General features: G+C 63.8%; 1 protein-coding gene across 2 annotated transcripts in view; it reads right to left on the reverse strand.

Moving 5' to 3' along the window:
• Window positions 1–493: 493 nt before the first annotated feature.
• COL6A2 (collagen type VI alpha 2 chain) overlaps window positions 494–20,289 on the reverse strand; it is a 32,839-nt gene continuing 13,043 nt past the window's right edge. The window contains exons 2-28 of one of the 2 annotated variants that reach the window (XM_045501086.1): window positions 17,791–17,929; window positions 17,061–17,659; window positions 16,780–16,800; window positions 16,012–16,077; window positions 15,186–15,239; window positions 15,059–15,103; window positions 14,795–14,821; window positions 14,551–14,577; window positions 14,423–14,467; window positions 13,856–13,909; window positions 13,402–13,464; window positions 12,548–12,610; window positions 12,244–12,333; window positions 11,500–11,562; window positions 10,846–10,908; window positions 10,586–10,648; window positions 10,138–10,200; window positions 9,800–9,850; window positions 9,453–9,488; window positions 9,076–9,138; window positions 8,773–8,835; window positions 8,553–8,588; window positions 8,371–8,416; window positions 7,998–8,150; window positions 7,319–7,771; window positions 7,111–7,149; window positions 494–1,768 (exon numbers count right to left, since the gene is read on the reverse strand). In XM_045501086.1, coding sequence (XP_045357042.1) covers window positions 1,170–1,768; window positions 7,111–7,149; window positions 7,319–7,771; window positions 7,998–8,150; window positions 8,371–8,416; window positions 8,553–8,588; window positions 8,773–8,835; window positions 9,076–9,138; window positions 9,453–9,488; window positions 9,800–9,850; window positions 10,138–10,200; window positions 10,586–10,648; window positions 10,846–10,908; window positions 11,500–11,562; window positions 12,244–12,333; window positions 12,548–12,610; window positions 13,402–13,464; window positions 13,856–13,909; window positions 14,423–14,467; window positions 14,551–14,577; window positions 14,795–14,821; window positions 15,059–15,103; window positions 15,186–15,239; window positions 16,012–16,077; window positions 16,780–16,800; window positions 17,061–17,659; window positions 17,791–17,917 — 3,072 coding nt within the window. In that variant the 5' untranslated portion in view covers window positions 17,918–17,929 and the 3' untranslated portion in view covers window positions 494–1,169. Of the gene's footprint in view, window positions 4,125–7,110; window positions 7,150–7,318; window positions 7,772–7,997; window positions 8,151–8,370; window positions 8,417–8,552; window positions 8,589–8,772; window positions 8,836–9,075; window positions 9,139–9,452; window positions 9,489–9,799; window positions 9,851–10,137; window positions 10,201–10,585; window positions 10,649–10,845; window positions 10,909–11,499; window positions 11,563–12,243; window positions 12,334–12,547; window positions 12,611–13,401; window positions 13,465–13,855; window positions 13,910–14,422; window positions 14,468–14,550; window positions 14,578–14,794; window positions 14,822–15,058; window positions 15,104–15,185; window positions 15,240–16,011; window positions 16,078–16,779; window positions 16,801–17,060; window positions 17,660–17,790; window positions 17,930–20,289 lie in introns of both variants that reach the window. The other variant, XM_045501087.1, reaches the window with a different exon arrangement.

Below are 20,289 nucleotides of genomic sequence, written 5' to 3' on the forward strand. Positions count from 1 at the left end.
TTTTTTTTTTTTTTTTGAGAGACAGAGACAGAGAGCGGGAACAGGGGAGGGGCAGAGAGAGAGGGAGAGAGAACCTCAAGCAGGCCCCGTGCCCACAGCCCTGTGCTCATGACTTGGGGCTTGAACTCAAACAGTGAGATCAAGAGTCAGACGCTTAACTGACTGAGCCACCCAGATGCCCCACAACAAACATTTTTAAAGCACTTTGGCTTGGTTTGGGGACAGAGAGGGACTTCCCTGAGCAAGTAGCATTCTTTTCAGCTCAACGCCGGCAAGACAGGTGTGGATTCCACGGAATCCATGGTTGAAGCTGTCCGGTCTATACATTGGGGTGGTGTGGACAGTCAGTGCCCGGAGACAGCACCTGCCCCCAGGAGAGGAGGCCAGCCGGGGCACCACGATCAGTCCTGGTGGCATGTGAACGGTCTGAATGTCTCCATGGCCACTGCTAGGGTCCTCGGTGGGCGTGCACATAAGGAGGCGGAGAGCAGGAGGCAGTTCAAAGCCTTTATTGTATGGGGGTGAGTGCATACAGGAATGTGCAGGGATGCTGTCACAGCTCAGTCTGGGACAGGTGACCTCCAGAGGCCAGGCGGACACTTTGGAGCAAGCCCAGTGGAGTTGGTGGGGCCCACAGAGATCCTCTGGAGCATACCGGAGGGGCTGAGGAGCCCAGGGCTGAGGCTGGGTGGGGGGTGGGCAGCGAGGGGCCTGTCCGAGCAGGATCTGGAGCACTGGCCACCAGGGTGCCCCCGGGAAGCCTCTAGGGTCCAGAGAGAGCATGGAGAGCGGGGCGTGGGCAGGAGGGGTGTAGGGCTGTGGGACCCTCTGGAGGAGCTGGGCGTGGGTGGGGGTCCTCCTTTCCTGACCTCACACCCATACCTGGAGAGATCGAGTCCCCAGCATGCGGGGCCTCTGGGTGGGGTCTGAGTAGCACCAAGGATGGGAGGACGGCGCCTGCGGGACCGGGGCGGGGGGGGGGGGGGGGGGGCTGGGGGTGCCAGGCTGAGGGCGCAGGGCAGGGCGGGGCAGGGCAGGGCGGGGCAGGGCGGGGCTGGGGCCGGGGCAGAGGCGGGTGTGGCCTTGGGGGCTGGGAGTTCGAGATGCTGGCTGGAAGCCGGGGCCGGGGGGCGCAGGGCAGGGGACATAGGGGCGGGGGCTGGGGGCCGCTAGCAGATCCAGCGGATGAACCTGTCGAAGAAGCCGGGCTGTGCCAGGCTGTCGTAGTCCTTCTCGCGGAAGACGGCGGCCGCGTCGCCCAGGCTGATCTTGGACAGCACGTCCGCGTCCACGTCGCCGCCCACGGCCACCACGGTGGGCACCACGTTCTGCTTGCGCATGGAGTGCACCGCCTCCTCCAGGCTGTCGTTGCCCGTGACGCCGTCGGTGAGGAACACGAAGGCCAGCTCGGCGTGGCGGCGCGCGCCCGGGCGCGCACCGCGCACCACGTGGTTGATGGCGTGCACTATGCCCGCGCCCACGTGCGAGAAGGAGTTGAGGTAGCGCGCGCCCTCCAGCGCCTCGTGGATGACCGTCAGGTTGGACGTGAGCGGGAAGGCCACCTGCTGCTCGCCCGGGCCCCCGAATTGCAGCAGGGCCACGCGCGCGTTGAGCGGGTCGTCGTCCCTGCGCGCCAGCGTCAGCCGCCGGGACACCTCCTCCACGAAGCGCCGCGCCTTGTGGAAGTTCTGCTCGCCCAGACGCTCGGAGCCGTCCAGCAGGAAGACGATGTCCACAGGCCGCTGCGTGCACTGGGCCACGTACAGCTCTGGGGGCAAAACGGGGTGGTGGGCGGGCGACCCGGCTACCTGTCCCGGCCGCCGCAGGCCCTGGCGCAGCCTGGCGCCCCGCGTGGCCGTGCCCTGTGCCCATCTATGTACACCGCCCCCCACTGGAGCCCTAAGAGCCACCAGGGTTGTGGGGTGGCGTCCAAAGTCACCCATCATCGGGAACCCCTACCATAGTGGCCCCAGGCGAGGATGGGGGCTCCTGCCCCATGTCCTCGGAACCTGTCACCATCTTTGCTGGTTTTGCTCTCACCAGGAAATGTCCCCCAATGTGAGGGCCGAGAGGCTTATTTCTACCCTCCAAGCACCGCCTCTCCAGGCCTTCCTGGGCAGGAAGGGGACCCCTGAAATGGCCACAGCCCACAGTACGGGTGGGAGAGAGGGTCAGGGAGGCTGTTTTCGAATTTGTAATCATGTAAAAAGATCTCATAAAGACTTCCAGCCCTGAAGACCTCCAGGTTGCAGGGATGCATCTCTGGCCGTAACCCCCAGTCCCTGTTGCCCCAAAGCTGCCAGTGCTGGCTGGGCCACACCTCTCCCAGTTTTGGGGGCACAGGCAAGGGGAGCCGGTGTCCTCTCTGACTGGACACCTGTCTGGTAGGCAGTAGGCACAGGTGCACCCAGACCCCTGCAGCAGCCTGGGTGACTCTGTTACCTGAGGAGGGCCCTGCTGGTGTCTGGGTGGTCACCAGCCCTGGACACGCCAGACAGTGTGGGGGCGAGGCCACGCCTCTACGGGATGCAGACACCACAGCACAGCCTGAAAACCCACTCCTCACATACACGTGGCCCTCCCTCCACAGACATGCGGCCAGGCCCCCCTGCTGCGGCCTTGCTGGAGACTTCAACCAGAGCCACGGTCGGGGCTGGGTGGCCGGTCCGGCTTGCATTCAGCTCCTGAGCCCTACGGGCCCCCCTCTGGGACGTGGGTCCAGGTGTGCTGACCCTTGGGGCCAGGAGCGTGGGGATCCCATCAAGGAGGTTCTAACTCCTGGCACCAACGACCAGGGCCTCAGCCCAGGACCCAGGTTTGGGGCGGCTCTGTGGGCACCGGGCACCCGCCTGCACAGGGGGCTGCTTCAGTCCAGCCCCCAGCCAGCGAGCGGCATGTCGCCCCAGCACATCACTTGCACAGCAACGTGTTCACATTCTTTTTCAGCTTTTATAGAATGTTTAAGATGTGATCACAACATCTGAAGGATGCTCCCCTGGGCGCGTCACCACGCAGTGTGGATGCCAGGCCACCAGCAGATGGAGCAACGATCGCAGGATTCTTTTTAAAGGAGCTTCTATTAATGACCTAGCTTATTTTGAGGGCAGTGCGGATGAAAAGCAGCTTCTGCTTTAAATCCACACAGCCAGGACTTGCTGAAAACGTCTAGCAAGTGGTCTAGGTCCCCCGCGCTCCCAAGTCACTCCCAGCAGAGACACACGTGGGAGGAGGGGAGTTTTCCCCAAAGCATCAACCAGGGAGGTTGACAAAAATGCACAAGGGGTGACCACAGCAGAAGCTGGAGGGGAAGCTAGGAGTTCTGGGCTTATTTACGAGGCTCTGCTCCTTTCTCTCAATTTTTGGCTAAATAATGGCTCCCCCAAAGATGTCCACATCCTAATCCTGGAGCCTGTGAACATGACCTTATATGGCCCCAAACAAAAACAAAAAACAAAAAACAAAACCAAAAAACCACCGCAGATGGAATTAAATTATGACCTTGAAACTATTCTGGATTCTCCAGTGGGCCCTAAGCGCCACCACAAGCTCCTTATAAGAGGGAGGCAGGGCAGTCAGGCTACAAAAGGGACAGGCTCTGTGACAATGGAGGCAGACAGGAACTGGAGGAGGCAGGAAGGATCTTCCCTGGGGCCCCCGGAGGGAGCGTGGCTCTGCCGCAGCAGGGTCTTGGATTTTTGGCCTCCAGGCTGAGCGAGAATAGATTCCTGTTGTTTTAAGCCCCTTAGCATGTGGTGGCAGCCACCGGGGGCTAACGCAGCTGGGCCGGGCAGCTCTGGCCAGCCCTGCATGTGGGCAGCCCCTGCAGCTTCAGCAGAGGGCCAGTGCGGTCTCAGGGTCCCCCACAATGTCCCTGTGCACCAGCTTAAACGTGTCAATGAACAGTTCCATCCAGTCCTGCCGCTCGTTGCCTGTGGCGAACTTGGCTCGCTCTGCGGTGTAGACCAGCACGGCCACCAGCCTGGAGTAGGCGGCCGGGTCCTGCGTGAACTCCGTGGCGTTTAGCAACTGTTGGATCAGGGGGATGGTCCTGGGGAAGGAGGCATCCGGGCCCTCTTCCGTGCGGAGGAAGGTGACCGGGGGCTCGCCGCCAGGCCGCGGTCCATCTGCAGGGGCATCCAGAGAAGGCAAGGGGGTGGGATGAGGGGGCGGGAGGCTGCAGCTCCCCCACTGTCAGCACGGGTGCCAGAGCTCACAGGGGACTTGGGGGCCAGCAGCAAAGCGCATTGCCGGGGAGACGGGGAGCAGAAGCACCTTCGGGGTCGCTACAGACCTGGAGACCTGCAAGGCTCTTGTACACAAGGTGGCACTGAGGCTTGACCAGTCTCGGGTTGGCTTCTAGCGGCTTGAGGCTGTGCCCCCGGAGGACCCCAGCCCCACTTACAACACCTGACTGAGAAAAGCCAGTGCGGCCAGGAGAGTTTAGTTGGTTCCAGCCCCCACCTGGCGATCGGCAGGGGGGCCCCGGACCCCCTCTCAGAAGAGCTGCCAGAAACCTCGCTGGGATAAATCCTCCTTCCTGTGTTGAGGCGCCCATCTTCCACTGCCCAGAACTGTCCCCTCACGGACCCGGGGCTCCAACACGGACACTCGCGGCGTCAGGGCCTAATCTTGTGGACGCCCTTCTCCAGGTGCATGCACCACGGCCTCCTGTCCTAATGTTCCAGGAGTTTCTGTGTCCTCTGGGTAGGTGCCAGGTAGCAAACCCAGGCGGCCTGGTCCCGTGGAGCCCACACCCCCGACACACACACTGCCCCCCGTGCCTGAACCCCTGCACGCCCAGCCCTAGAGAGTCTCCCGCCTCTGTCCCAGGCGAGTTGGGCTCAGGTCGCCCTGGGGCTCCCGCCCCTGCAGCAGCCACCCAGACCAAGCTCAGTCTGCACCTCGGCTGGTGTCCAGCTCTGTTTCTCTTTGAAGCTCTCGTGGTTCCGACCCAACCAAGCAAGCTGCTCCCTGGCCTAGGGGTGGCTAGGCCTCTGGGTGGATGGAGCCATTTGGCCCAGAAGGTCAGGGTCAAGCCACAGCCAACAGCATCCACCTAACATCCTGTTTTCGGCCTGGAAATGCCCAGAGGCACACCCAGCCCTCAGGGTGCCAGGGGATGGTTCGCGAGATCTTATCCTATAGTTACATCTGCTTTCTTCCTCTCTGGTCACCGTGTCTAGTATGCTTGGAAATTTTGGTCACTTTAAAAGATGAGCTTATGACTTTAGCAGAAAAGGTAGGAGAAGATGGAAAAGGGTCTCCCAGGGGGACCACCCCCTTTTACTGCAGGGTCTTGGAGGCTCAGGGGAAGCAAGGTCAGCATCCCAGTGGCCAGTGTTACTCTAACAGCAAAACCAGAGACCTCACAAGAAAGGAAACCGCAGCCTGATACTGCTCATGAACACAGATGCAAAAGTCCCCAACAAATTGTTAGCAAACCAAATGCCACAATACATAAAACAATTTGTACACCACAACCAGATGGGATTTATCCCAGGTCTGCAAGTTTGGCTCACCATCTGAAAATCCATGCCCTCCATCACATTAACATGCTAAAGAAGGTAAGTCACACGATCCCATCCAAACATAAAGAAAAAGCACATGACAAAGCCTTCGTACTGGTTCATGATGGAATCCTCGGTGACAAGGAACAGAGGGACCTTCTCAGCTTGACAGAGAACCTCTACAAAGAACCTCAGCTAACTTCGTACTCAGTGCTGAAAAACTCGAAGCTTCCCTGCCACGGCTGGGGCACGGCGAGAGTGTTGGGCCCTGGCACCAGGGGTGAGGCTCTGGGTTCTGGCCTTCAAGGGGCCAGCCTGATGGGGGGCCCCACCCCAGGACGGGCAGGGCAGGGACACAGCGGGGGGGGGGGGGGACGGTCGGCAGCTCCGTGTGGCCTCAGGTCTCAGACAGCTGTGGGTACTGCCTCCAGCCATCGCCAGCTGACTCTGGGGACCCCAGGCCCAGGCGGCGTCCAGAGTGATCCCAGAACTCACATAGCCGTGGTGTGGCCAGAGGTACAACCGTGATGGCCACTTTCTGGGATGTTCTCTGTGAGGGGAAGTGTGGGGACTCCTGCCCCCAACCCAAGACGGTTCCTTCCCTCGGGTTGCCTTTGCGCCTTCAGTCCTGCCCCCTGAGGGGTATACACGCAAGCCCAGAAATGCTGACTTTGCACGGCAGACGTGGACGTGGGTGCAGGCCACGCGTTTCCTAGCTGTGTCCTCTGCTGGACCCGGCAGCACGGCCTCACGTGCCCCCACGGTGGCCCCCACCTCCCCGGGCCGGGTCATGGGAGGATACGGGCCCGGTGCCCGCGGCCCGGCCAGAAGGCACGGGGCTGGTTCCAGAACCCAGGCTGGTGGGGAGGTCTCCACCACACCCAGGGCGCCTCCGTGGGCCCCCTGGCCTCAGTCACTGCACAGCTGAGCCTCGGAGGTAGCATCTAGATGCCAGGGGAGCGCGGACGATGCCGTCCTGCCCCTTCCCTGGCCCCACGGGACCCCAGGGACAGCCTCTCTGTGCACCCAGCACTTCAACCTCAAATGCAGCGCGACCGTATCAGGTGAGGGCACAGGCCCCGAACACAAGCGGGCGCCTGCTTCCAGAGGCAGTGGCTCAGGGCTGTTGGGGCGGAGGCAAGCGGACGGGCCGGCGCCGTGTGGCGCTTCGTGCGTTCACCTCCCGGAGGTGAATCAGCCACTTTGTGGACCGGATCCAGGGCTTCCGCCTGTGGGAGCCGAGATGGCCCTGGGGTGTCTGCTCCTCCCGGAGGGTGGGGACCACAAGGTGACGAGGCTGTGAGTCTGCGCTGGAGACTAGTAGGCTGCCAGCCAAGCGCAGGTCGGGACAGAGCACCTCCCTAACATGTGCTGAGTGGGGGTGGGGAGGGGTGGGGTGGTGACCGAAGGGCTCCAGATGTCAACCCCCACCCCAGCCCCTCCTCGGACGTGCCGGGGTCCTGGGGCCTCGAAACCACCGGTGTGGGCTGAGACGCCAACCTGCAGGTGTTTTGCCAGGGAGGGGTCCCGCAGCGGCCCCTCCTGCCCAGCACCCGGTTGCTTGCTAGTCTAGGGCAGGGGGCTTGGCAGCGCCCCGAGTTACCTGTTTGGCAGGGAAGGTCCGGGCACACGATCTGAGGGTCTGGGAGCAAGGAAAGGGGCCGAGGGTCCCGGTCAGTCTCTGCTGGGGCCGGCGGGGGCTGGGCTCCCCCACTGCCCGTGGACGCCCCAGCCCCCTCCCCCCTGCCGCGGGTCCCCCTCCCCACCGGACGGACAGGCCCAGGGAAGCGTGTGGTCTGGCCGCTGCTCACCCGGGCACAGGACATCTTCCATGTCATCGATGAACTTCTCGGCCACCAGGTCAGAGAAGAGGGTCATGTTTCGCACCTGTTGCGGCTTGTCGCAGGCGATGGAGTACAGGTTCTCGCTCTCGTGCCTCTCATGGAACATGTCACCAATGCCGATGGCTGTCACCGTGACGTCATGGTTGCACAGCGCCCGCAGGTTGAGGTCGTCGTCCCGGGGGTCGTGGCGGCCGTCCGTGATGACCACCGCGAACACGCGGGTCTTCTGGCGTCGGCTCTCCTTGATGAGCTTGTTGTAGGCGAACTTGAGGGCCGAGGGCGTCCAGGTGCCCCCGGCGATCCACTCCAGGTTCTTGACGGCCTCCTTGAAGCTGGACAGGGAGTCGATGCGTTCGTCATCCAGCTGGATGGCTTCGAAGGTGCCCTCGTGGCTGTACTGCACCACGCCCACGCGGGTTCCTGCGGCGGCCAGACACAGGCATGAAGGTGTCACTGCCTTGCATGGGTCGCCACCCTCAAGCGGAAGCTTGGGGCCCCCGGGCAGAGCTGAGACCCCCTCCCTTGAATTTCTGTCTGTCCACCGACTCTCGTGACGGGACCTCAGGGCTTCCGGCCTGCCTGGCCTCCCTGCCCGTGAGTGGGACCTCCTGACTCCCCACCCGCCCCAACCGCGGGCGCAGCTGACCGGTCTCTGACTTGGGGTCCTTGGCAATGGCCCCCAGCCTGTTGACCACGTTGATGACAAAGTTCTTTTCCAGGGTGAAGTTGGTGTAGCCGATGCTCTCGGAGCTGTCGATGACGAACACCACGTCCAGGGCCCCACACCGCTTCTCGCAGTCTGGGGGTCGGGGGCAGGGTCAGTGGGAGAGGCAGGTGGCTGTGTGCACTGACCCCAGGCCCTGGGAGACACGCCCACGGTGCACGGCCAGGCGCACAGGGGGACACAGTGACCCTGAGGGGGAGGGCGCGACCCAGACAGATGACCCTGACCCCTGGACGAGGGCCCCCCAGGGACACGAGTAGCCTAGCTCCTCCGCCGCGTGGGGGCCAAGACTCACCGCAGCACCCGCATGTCTCCCTCACGTAGGTCATGACGTCGCACTCCTGCGACACAGGGGGGTCAGCCCCGGCCCAAGAAAGCAAGTGCTTGCTGACCTCGGCCTCTGACCTCATCCCCGCGCCCTTGCTTTCCCATTTCAGGAGAGAGGGGAACACCATTCCATCTCCACCTGACACTTACCGTGAGGCCGGGATCTCCAGGGGGGCCGGGCTCTCCCTGGAGGAGGAAGGATGACAGTGAGGGGTGGTCCCTGTCTGGGCCGAGGCTGGGCAGCCCCCCACACCCTGTGCACCCACCGCACGGGTCTGCCACCGGCACAGCCCTGAGGTCTGGGGTGCACGCTGGCTGGGCTGGCCCAGGGCTGTGGCCTGAGCACCGGAGGGACCAGCCACTGACCTACCTCGGGTCCTGGGGCTCCTTTTGGCCCCCGCAGGCCGGGCTCACCAGGGGGGCCGGGATCCGCCTGAGGAGGGAGAAGGGCAGGTGGGTGGCAGCCTTGACCTTGGCAGGCCTACAGCCCCCTGCACCCCCTGTCCCTGCAGCCCCCGTGCACTCTCAGCCCCTTTACCCCTCTGTACCCCCAGCACCCCCCCGTAGCCCCCGGCACCTCCCCTGAATCCTCCTGCACTCCTGGCCCTTGTAGGCCCCGGAAGCCCCCTGCACCCCCCGGCACCTCCCTGCACCCCTGGCCCTGAGTACTTACAGGCTCACCCTTCTCGCCCTTCCTCCCAGGCTCTCCTTTGGCACCAAAGTCACCTCTGCTCCCCTGAGACACGGGACACCGGTCAGCCAGGGGTGGGGAGCTGGGCACTGCCTCCACCCCCAACCAAGACCTCCAGGGCGTCTGCGGGGGTGCAGCCTGCTTTTGTCAGGAGGAGCCTGTGCCTGGCAGTCGGGTTTGCTGCTGGGCCACCACACATGGCATCTCAGGAGAGATGCGGTTTTCCGTCTGACGGAGACTAGCATGTGGCAGTTACCACCATGCAGAGCTCAGCACGGGAAGCTCGTTGGTGGCCGAGTGGGAGGGGAGGGGCATGCAGGCCACCCCACGGTGGGTGCGGAGCGGGCCTCGGTACGTACCTCAGGGCCTCGAGGACCAGGCTCGCCTTTGTCTCCCTGGGAAGCAAGCACAGGTCATGGTCACGGAGCCTGAAGGGCTGTCCCTCGGGCGGGCGGCTGGCTTTCCCGGGGACCCAGAGATGTTTGGAAGCCCGCCCCCCCCCCCCCACGCCTTATGGTCTCAGGTGTCACAACCTGTATAAAGCCATGGGGCTGAAGGTGAGTGCCACGGCAGCTGCACCGGGTCTGGGACGATTCCGGGGGCCCTGCCCCTGCCAGGTGACCCTGTGCCCACTCCCCTCACCTTATCCCCTGGAGGGAGGCCCTCGCAGGAACTAGCGGGCCCCCAAACCCATGCCAGGACTTACGGGCGTTCCTCGGGGTCCTGGGTAGCTGAATCCAGGCCTGCCGGGGTCTCCCTGCGGGACGGGGAGGCCGGTCAGGGAGGGTCCAGTGGGAAAGGAAGAGACCGGGCTGGCAGGGACCGAGGACGAGGGCGGAGGGGGCTGGGCTGCTGGCCTGGTGGGGGGCAGCCACGCGTGCAGGGCCCCGCCTGCGGAAGGACGTGCTACCCCCCAGGGTGAGAACAGCGGGGGCTGCCCGGCCCCCTCATGTCCCCCGCGCCAAGGGGGCCGGGACTGGCACGCTCCCGGCCGCCTCACTCTAGAGCTGAGGCTGGTCCTGTCCAGCAGGGTATGGGGGGTACCTTGGGACCAGGCTGTCCTGACTCTCCACGGGGACCAGCGTCACCGGGGTCTCCCCGAGATCCCTGAGGGCAGAGAGAAAGCGGAGTGAGCACAGATGGGGACTGATTAGCTCCAGCAACGCTGCCCTTCTCCCCTGCTGCCCTGGGGGGACCGGGCGCCCTGAGCTTTAAGGCCCGCCTCTTCTTCCATGTGCCACAGCCTGGCCCCCAGATTCCACACCCTGCCTCCCCCTTGCTGCCTCCCAAATGATAAAGCTGGACGCCTCAGGGCAGGGCGTCCGTGTGAGGGGCACAGTGGCTCTCGTCCCCCCACTGTGCTGCTGTCCGAGTGGGTCATGGAGACAGTGTCCTGCCTGGGAACAGTGTCCTGAGGACAGGAGGACCCAAGCGGCATTACGGGGTGGGGGCCCCAGAACCGCAGGGCCCTCCCAGGTGTCCTGCTGCTGACCTTCTTCCCGGGCTCTCCGAGAGCCCCCTGAGGGCCTCTGGGTCCAGGCAAGCCTCGGTCTCCCTGAAAAGAAATCGGATGAGGGCACCTCAGAGACCCCGCTGTTGATCACTGCAGATTAGGCAGGGATGGTGGGGGGGGGGGGGGTTCCTGCTGCTCTCCAAGAGGCCCTGGGCAGAAGAAGGACAGGGGGTCCGAGTTCCCCCCCTCCAGCCGGGGAGCTGGGTGCCTGCCCTGGTAGGATGCGTGGCCTCACTTACCTTGGCTCCTTTGTTGCCGACCTCTCCAGCCAGACCCCGGGGCCCCTCAGGGCCAGGGTCTCCCTGTTGGAAGAGAGGCCCAGTTAGCCTGGGCATGTGGAGGGGCAGGGGAGGGGATCATTTAACTTCCTGGAGGGGAGGATGCCAGATTATGGCAGGTTTCGCTGGAACAGCAGCCCTGCTCATGCAGGTTCATGCACCAGGACAGGGACTACCACCCATTTCCCAGAGGAGGAAGCCCCTCCTTCAAGCCCTTGACCCAGGTCCTGTGGGATACGGTCAGCCCTCGGATTTTGCCACAAAGACAAAGACATCCTGAGTTAGCTACAGGAGTGTGTGTGTCTGAAATCGAAAGCTGCGGGGTGGAGCAGTGCGAAGCCTGCACAGCTGTGCATGTCACTCATGAAACTGGCTTTATCCTGCCCACGCTCCTCGGCAGGGCTTGTGGGTGGGGATGACCTGCCTCCTGTTTTCTGAGAACCTGTAGGAGGTGCCTCTGCCCCCACCAATGGCCAGGACCCAGGGGTCACTTTTGTTTTCCTGGGTGAACCATGGTGGGGGGATGTTGGTTGTCCATTGTCCCATGGCCCTGTCGACACCACGGTGAGACGCTGGTGCAGACTCAGCCAACAGCTGCCCTTCTCAGACACTCACCTTCTCACCCTTGGGGCCGTCACCGCCCGGGCTGCCCTTGGCTCCTGGGTCCCCTCTGCGCCCCTGCAGAGAACAGGGGAGGCCTTGGTGGTAGGGCCATGTGGGGCCTCCACGCTCTGCTCTCCACACTTGGACATGGACTTTGGGGGAGGGGCCTTGGTCATCTGTTGGGTAAGTTTTGTTGTACCCAAGGATTTAGGAAATGAGGAGCTCCTGATCAGCTCATAAGACCTAGTCAATTAGGAGTTTTAGTTGATGTGACTGGGGCCCAGCTTGGACCAGCCATCAGCACGGTCACTCTGTTCACTTCTGGGCGAGGCCAGTCCTCGGGATGTGTCCCTTCTGAGGGTCAGGCTGGGACCAGGTCCCATTCGACCTGCAGTAGACATGAGGGGACAGCTGGGCGGGGTCACCGTGAGGGACCCACGGGGTGCACGCCTGCGTGTAGGTTCAGCCCTCGGAGTGTCTCGCTGGGAGGGCGCCGTGGGGACACCAGGTCCGTTCCCAGGCAGCGGAGCCTGGCCAGCAGGGGTCTGGCCCTGCCTGAGTGCTACCGCAGGCGGTCTGTTGCGCCAGGGGGGCAAGGGGCACACGAGGAGCAGCTGGAGGATGCGGGGCGCAAAGAGGCCCCAAGCAGGGTGTGGGGGGTGCCCCTGCAGGTGTCCCAGAGGGAACAGCCCACACCGGCCGGCCGCCACTGACCTCTGGGCCCCAGGGGTCGGTGGGGGAGGAGCGTGAACTCACAGGCTCGCCTTTGGGTCCTCGGGGGCCAGGCCCGCCCTTGGCTCCTTTCACACCGGGACTTCCGGGGGCCCCGTTATTGCCTTGATACCCCTGCGGAGAGAAGACATGTGAGCCACGGCAGGGAACGGCCCCGCTGAGCGTCCTCACTCCACAGCCCGGCCGCCGTCGGGTGGGTGTGGGGGGCCCCGGTCACCCGGCAGCGTGCGCAGAGCACAGGGCCTTCCTGCGCTCCCTGCTCTGTGCCGCCGGGTGCGGCTGCTGTCTGGCTGCAGCGGGAGAGCGGGGACCCGCCAGGGGCACTTGCCTTGCTGCCTTTGGCCCCGTTGTCTCCTGGGGGTCCTCTGCGTCCTGGGCGGCCAGCATCTCCCTGGCAAAGTTTGGAGAGATCAGTTTCCCATCCTTCGGACGCTGGCAACAGGGCAGGACCCTGCTCTCGAGGGGTGGGCCCCGCACGGCCGCGCGGGCGAGTTCGCTAGACACGGGCCCGGCGAAGGGCTGTCCTTCCTGTTCCTCCGGTGGCCTGGGCAGCCAGGAGGGTGGACGCAGAACACCCGCGGGAGCTGAGAGCTTTCCAGAGGGGGTCGGGAGAGGTCTGGGAGGGGATTGGGCTTGTTGCTGTGGCCATCGGGGCACCGCAGAGCTGAGCCAGGATACACGGTCCTAAGCCGGCCATGGACTGCTACCGTTTCGGGCAGGGTACTCCGTGGCCCCCGTGTGAGAGCACTGCCAGGGTGTCGGTGTCCCATGATCCCCTGGGCGTGGGCACCCGCAACCCTCCTGAGTGCGAGCACCCCATAACTCCCCTGAGTGTGAGTACCCCACAGCCCCAGGGCGTGGGTACCCCGTGATCCCCTCCCGAGTGTAAGTACCTCTGACTCCCAGTGTGAGCACCATACACCCCATAGACATGGGCACCCCTTGGCCCCTCTGGAGGCGGGCACCCCGTGACCCTCTTGAGTGTGAGTGCCCCACACCCCCTGGACATGGGCACCCTGTGACCCCTCAGGCAGGGTACTCCCAGGCCTCCTGCCTGACAGCCGGTTTGCAGGGACAGGCCCTCTCGGCCAGGCTGCCTCTCCCCGGGGCCTGGTGCTGCAGGTGGGGAGAGGGCCACTGGGTCTGTCGTGGAGGGCCCGCCACCTTGGCCAGGCAGCCTACCTTGGTGCCCTGGTCCCCTTGCTCCCCAGGGCTGCCGGCATCGCCTGCGTATCCATCGGGGCCCTGCAAGACAGGATGATAGGGCTGTCCTGGCTCCTGCCCCGAGCGGTGCCGGGGTTTCCCGGTCAGCTCGGGGCTGGCTGGGGGAGGGCGGCAAACACCCCACTGTCTGGATTGAGTGCTCCGCCTGGGTCTCCGCTGCCAGAACCCTCCGTCAGGACTCTGAGAAGTAGCCGCCCTTGACCTCCCCCAGAATTCCCTGAGGTTATTCCCTCCTGTGTGACCACGGCCCCAGCTGAACCCTGGGTGGGAGTCAGGTACAGGCAGGAGAGGGGCTGAAGGAAGGGTCCGAGCTTCCTTGCTGCAGCTCGAGGGGCTGGCCACCACCCTGCCCACCCCGCCGGGTACCCAGAGCTAGGGGCTTAACCCGAGGAGGAACACAAGCTGGGCTTACCCGACTCCCGGGGTCTCCCTTGCAGCCAGGAGGCCCAATGCGCCCCAGTTTGCCCTGGAGGAGAGGAGGGGAGGGGAGAGGAGGGGGAGGGTTCGTCAGGGAGGCGTACCAATCATGGGTGTATGCACAGGTGCGGTCTGTGCGGCTTCCACACCCACGGGCACACAGCTGTGTTTCAGCGGCTCGACTGCACGGGGGCATTTCTGTGGGGTGATGGTGAGTCCCCGGGTCGTAGCCAGAACACAGGGTCCGAGTGCCTCTCCCCGTGCCCACACGTGTGCATGTGCGCAGCCTGCCGGGTGGGCCAGATCTGGAGCAGAGGGTGGGTCCTCGGGAACAAATGTCCATTGGCTCTGTCGGTGTTATTTGTCCCGTGTCCACTGGATAGGTGCCACTGGGACCCATCAAGCTACAGGCTGTGGGCAGTGGCCGGCGGGGCCCAGAAGCCTGGCCCTAGGTAAGAACCTGAGGGTCTCCTGGAGGCTCGCTTACCCCCATACGTCGGAAACACCGATATGCACCTGCACTCCTGCCCAGCCCAGGGAGGGTGCCCAAGACGCACTCTACCTTCTGTCCATCCGTCCCGTTCTTGCCAGCCAGGCCAGGGGCCCCCTGGAGGGAGAGGTGTGATCGTCAACCCGGGAGCAGCAGGAGGGTGGGGCACCCGGCCCGCCCGGCCTGCACAGCCAGCTTACCTTCCGCCCGTCAGCTCCAAATTCACCCTGTGCAGGAGGAAAGTGAGGTGGGTCAGTTAGGCGCCTTCGGCATCACAGACACCGCTGCCTCAGGGGCCCAGGTCTGCCTTGGACCAAAGGGGCCAGAAGGGCCCCCGAGAGGGCCGCTCGTGGCATGACGACAGGTCCCGTGCCCTGATGGGGGCCACAGGCTCGCTGACGGATGCTGCTGGGGGCTGGGGCCGTGGCTGTGTCAGAGTCTCACCTTCTCTCCTTTGAAACCAGGAACACCCTGAGGTTGGAAGGAAAAAAGAGCAGCGTTACTGTGGGGTGTGAGCTGCACCCACGGGCTCAGGGGAACAGCGGCTGGGTGTCAGCCTCAGGCGGGGTGCTCGATTCGGGGATGACTTCCAAAATATCGAGATGCTTCACTTCTTGCGTTGGGGGTGGAGAGGGTGGCCAACCCCACCTGACCCAGGCTTGCCCCCACGTCCCACCGGCCATGGGGGCAGAGCGGGCAGCAACTTGCCTTGGGTCCCGGGAATCCAATGGGGCCTTCGATGCCTGGATCTCCCTGCGGAAGAACAGAGGCCACAGCTATAACCCCAGTCCTGGAGAAGCGCGGCCCACAGGGCAGGGGTGGGGAGGACACTCACCTGTCGTCCTTTCTGCCCAGGCTCTCCTGGCTCACCCATGTTGCCCTTGGCACCCTAAAAGCAGATGATGGAAAAAGGGGTAAACTAAGGCAGAAAGAGGACAAGAGACTGCAGGAAGCAAGAGGGCAGAGGCTTCTGTACTGCTGTGTCCTGTTTTGGGGCTCCTCTGTGGCCCCACAGAGGCCAGCTGTGGTCCCTGAGGCAACTTCCAGCGACCCGCACCCGGGAGGACCACGGCGGCCAGAGCTGTGGCCACATCCATGCCTGGGCACCACCACCCAGGAGAGAGGGCAGTGGGAGTGTTTAGCCGGAGGCCTGGTGGACGTGTGTCTACATCTCTACTGGTTTAAGCAGCTCCCTTAGAAGAGGCGAAAACCCGAGGCTACGTGGTAACAACTTCCCCATAACTGTGTCTCTGGGTGGGGGGCGCTCAGCCCCCCGAGGCCTCCCTCCCTCCTCGGCCTTCATCTATAACCTTTGACGTGAACTAGTGGTATTTCTGATACCCTGGTAGTGAGTGTTGTAAGAAAAATGGAAACCTGCCTATTTGGCAGACGGCAGAGGTGGGTGCTTTGCACGAATCAGCAACCGCGTCACTACAGAAGCCTGCTTCCGGTTTCGCTGCCGTGCTCGAGCAGGCTGCTTTACCAACCTCAGTACTAACAGAACTGTTCCTACTTTTCTCAAAACGCCATTTAAAAGGACGTAGATAAAAACTGAATTTTGGTACTTCTAAGGTCAGAAGCGTTGAGGCCATTCGAGGTGTGGTTGGTCCTAAATTTGGAGCTGAAGAGGCCAGGCCCGGGGGGCCGTGCAGGCGTCTTACCTTCTGTCCGCGGTAGCCCTTGGGGCCGGGAGGCCCGGGGATCTCCAGGCAGCTCACCTTGTAGCACTGAAACAAGAAGCAAGCGGCGTCCAGTAAGGCCCGGGTGGGAGGCCCACTGGGGGGTGGGGCGTGGCAAGCACGGGCTGGAGGCAGGAGCGGACTCGGGAGGTGCCTGGGAAGCCCAAGCCCACACACACTCTAGTCACGTTTGGGAAAACCGAGGCTGGGTTAAACAACGTCTGATCGTAGCCACTTATGCCTGCGTGTCAAACCACCGTGTTTGTGAGCAGCTGTTCTAGGAAGGGGCGTGTTTGCGGGAACCTCGCAGAGTGGGAAGCGACCTTTCCGGGCTGTGAGCTGGCGCTGAGGACGCACAGGGACAGGGGAGTGTCAGAGCTGAAGGTCCTGAGCCACGCGGCACACGAGCCCCCTGCCCGTCCTGCTGGCCTGGCTCAGGTGGACAGAGCCCACCAGCGTGGAGGGCGACCCTGAGCCTTGGTCCTCGTGGTGTGTGCTTGGTGGTGACCCTAATGCCCACCCCCGGGTTTAAACAGCCTGGTTTTGGACAGGAGCCCTTCATGCAGACTTAAGAGTCTCAGGCCCAAACGTGGAGCAGAGGGGCCTTGCTGCCTGGCCTCCGCTTGTCTGTCCTAGACGCTGGGGAGCACCAGGGGGCTGGCACGGGGGTAGTCCCTCCTGGGTCAGCGCCTCAGAGGCCCAGCGAGCAGCACCGGGCCAGGGCTGGCAGGAACGGTAAACGTCTCTCACCTCTCCATAGGCTTCATGTTTCTGCAGGAAAGACAGAGAAACCCTGCTTAGCTGAAGCTGCAGGTGGGGCAGCATCGCATCTGGGTGGGAACACAGCACACTGGGGCAGGGGGAGACCCTGCCTGGGGCTTACCCTCTCCGGACGCCTCCCTCACAGATGGGTAAACTGAGGCTCGGAGCAGTGTATGGCCCGCCGCCGTCCCGGGTAAGTGGGTCCCAGGGCTCTGGCCCCCACCGTCCCCTCCTGGTGTCCCGCGGGTTAGGGTCAGGGAGCAGCTCACCATGACCTTGATGATGCGGTTGATGGTGTCCTGGTCGATCTCCGAGTCGGGCTGCATCGTGGCGTAGTTGTTGCGGTAGAGCTCCAAGGGCATGCTGGCGATGTCCCGAAGGCCCTGCTCGTTCAGCAGGTTCTGCCTGGGGGCCACGGCGAAGAGCCGGATGCCCTCCTCGCGGGCCTTCTCGGCCTGCAGCTTGATGCCCCTGCACGGGCTGCCGGTGACATGGCCGTCGGTGATGACCACCGCGAAGTTGACCGCGCCCTTGCTCTTGTGCTGCCGGATCTCCTGGGTCATGTTGGCCAGCGCGCAGTCGGTGAAGGTGCCCCTGCGGAAGGACTGGATGCCCTGCAGGCTCCTGGTGAAGGAGGCCCGGTCGCTGTCGGGCGGGCTGAACACCTCCACCAGGTCGGAGAAGTGCAGGCCGCCGTAGCGCCAGCTCAGGACCACTTGGTCCAGGTAGGCCTCGTCCTGCAGCTGGCTGGTGAACTGCTTCACGAACTGCCGCATGTGGTCGAGCAGGCTGTCGGTGGGGGACTGCATGGTGATGCTCTCCGACGTGTCCAGCACGAAGTACACGTTGATGGGGCAGTCGGCCTTCTCTGGGGGGGGCGGGGCACGCGTCACCGGCCCGCCCCGGTGGAGGGAGGCCCCGCGCCCGCGGGTTCCGGGCTCTGCCCCCACAGCGGCCCCCCTGCTGCCCACCCCGGGCCCCGGCCCCCACGGCCAGTACCTGGGCAGTGGTTTCTGTCAGAGGTGCTGGGGCTGATGAGCTCCTGCTGCTGGGCACGGGGGGTCCCCAGGAGCCCCCAGAACAGGAGGGCGGAGCAGGCGCCCCGGAGCATCTTGGTAGCACCCATCACTCTGGTGTCCTGCAACAGGGAGGAGCGGCCACTGCAGACGGCGCTCACGGCTCATGCCGCTGCACCCCTGCGGGCCCCTGGGGCCCTCCTCCCCAGGCGGTGGGAGCGGGCGGTGCGAGGGCTCAGGGAGACGCCCTCTTCCCTCGCCCTGGGGGGGGGGGGCAGGCCGCACACATTTAGTGGGCTAAGAGACTGTGAGCTTTGGGCTTGATTCTGGGTGGATTCAGACGCTCCTGTCTCTGCCCTGCGGGGCTGGGTGCACTAGGCAGATGGTGCGTTCTCGGAAACTGACGTGCCAGTGGCAGGCGTTGGTGACAACGAGCACGGTGCAGGGGCCCTGGGGGCGGGCAGGGCAGAGGGGTCAGTTGGGGTGACTGGGAGGAAGGGTAGCAGGGGAGGGGAGGAGAGGCCCAGGCTGGGGCGGGGTGGCCTTGGCAGTCGATGCCAGCCATCCAGCTGACCCCGTGCTGACAGACCAGGGGGAGTGGCCTTGGGATGGGGTGGGGGGAAGGAGAGGCAGACAGGCCCGGGGGGCTGGCAGGCGGTGAGTGCCAGGGTCCTGCTCTGTTGGGGGGACAGCGGCGCTGGATGGCGGGGAGTCCTTCCCCAGTGCGGCTCACCGTGTCCTGTCATGTCTTCGTGGGGACCGAGGCTTCCCTGCTGCTCGCTGCCCCTTGCAACCAGACAGATGGGGAGAGGGCCGAGGGCACGGGTGGGTGGCTGGGTGGCCTCTGGGGACCAGGAGGGAGAGGAAGGGGCTGGTTCTGGCGGGATTCGCCCCACCTGGGTCACATAAACGCCTCGCTGCCTTTCAGGGCCCCCACAGCAGAGGGTGGACACGGCAGAGAATGCTGCCCCAGCAGGGACTCCTGGGCTGCCAGTGGGGAGCACTGGTGGGCTGGGCCCTGGGGGCAGTTGGTGTAGTTTCCCTGGTGATGCCCCTCAGTGCATCACCTCTTTTGAGAGGAGGTGGATTTGGGCGGGGGGCAAGTTTAAGGTTCAAGGTCGCTTGGGTTGACGGTAAGAGGGGCTGGTCCTGGTAAAGTTAGGGGTGAACAGGACATGGCCCTGCCTCCCCCGCAAAGGTCACGGTCAGGTCAAGAGGCCATGACCCTGCAGGCAGAGGCTGTGACCCAGCAAGGCGGTGACGATGGCCCAGACTAAAGCAAGCGCAGTGGGTGTGCCAGGGAATCCAGGGGCGCTTCCTGCATGGGGTGCTGGATGTGCCCAGACGGAGGGGACTGGCTGGAGGAAGGCGAGCTCCTGGCTGAGGGAAGGCTCATTCAGGGAGGGCTGGGGGCAGCCCTTGGCTGGGGCGCGGGTCGGAAAGGGGGCGTGAGGGGCAAGCGAGGGGCTTCCCGAAGAACCTGGAAGCCGGAGGAAGTCAGGCTGCATCAGTCAGAGCAAAGAGGTCCAGAGCCATCAACCACTGGTGATGGCCGCTGTGGTCGCTGTGGGACCTTGGCAGGGCAGGGTGGGGGCTGGGCAGGGCTGAACACTGGGATGTGGGTGCAGCTCTGTCCTCTCCGGCCCTCGCCCTGCTGCCCCCCAGCCGGGGAGCCTTGAGTCCCATCCTGTCCTGTGTGCTATGGGAGGGGAGGGGTTGCTGAAGGACCGGGGGTTCTGTGCCCCGCTCGGCCCCGCTCTCCATGGGTGCACACACACTGCACAAACCACACATATCACACACACCCACACACGTGCTACTGCACACACAATCAATTAAAAGAGGCGCCCATAATAAGGTGTTCTGGTGAAAACTCTTACTCTCAAATGAAATGAAGGATTAAAAAAGTCATCTACACAGGAGAAAACACAATAGCAGCAACAAAATACGTAAAGGACCTAAAGCGAAGGGTTATTTCGGTGTGTGGTGGGCAGCCTCCAGGGGGGGCCGACGACTCCTGCCTCCTGGATCTCACGCTCTTCTGAAATCTTCACGCACTCAGCTGTCACTGGCCTGTGTGAGCTGTGGACAGTGTGTGACTTCCAAGATGAACTCACAGAAGGCATCACGGCTGGTGCCTGGCCCTCTCCCGGGTCACCCACTGGAAGGACGCCAACCGCCATAACATGAAGACGCTCACGCGGCCTCTGCAGAAGCCCACGAGGGAGAACCGAGGCCTCCAGCCAACAGCCAGGTGAGCGAGCCACTGCAGAAACACATCCTCAGCCCAGTCAAGGCTTCATGTGAGCGGAGCCCTGGCCAATTCCCTGACAGTGACTGCAGCTCATCAGGGACCCTGGGCTAGAATCACCTGGCCAAGCCATTCCTGCACTCCTGACCCAAATACACTGTGACATAGCAAACGCTCACTGTTTTAAAGCCCTGAGTTTGGAGGTAATTTATTACACAGCAATAGATAACT

The sequence above is a fragment of the Leopardus geoffroyi genome, chromosome C2 (assembly GCF_018350155.1).
Source record: "Leopardus geoffroyi isolate Oge1 chromosome C2, O.geoffroyi_Oge1_pat1.0, whole genome shotgun sequence".
Lineage (NCBI taxonomy): Eukaryota > Metazoa > Chordata > Mammalia > Carnivora > Felidae > Leopardus > Leopardus geoffroyi.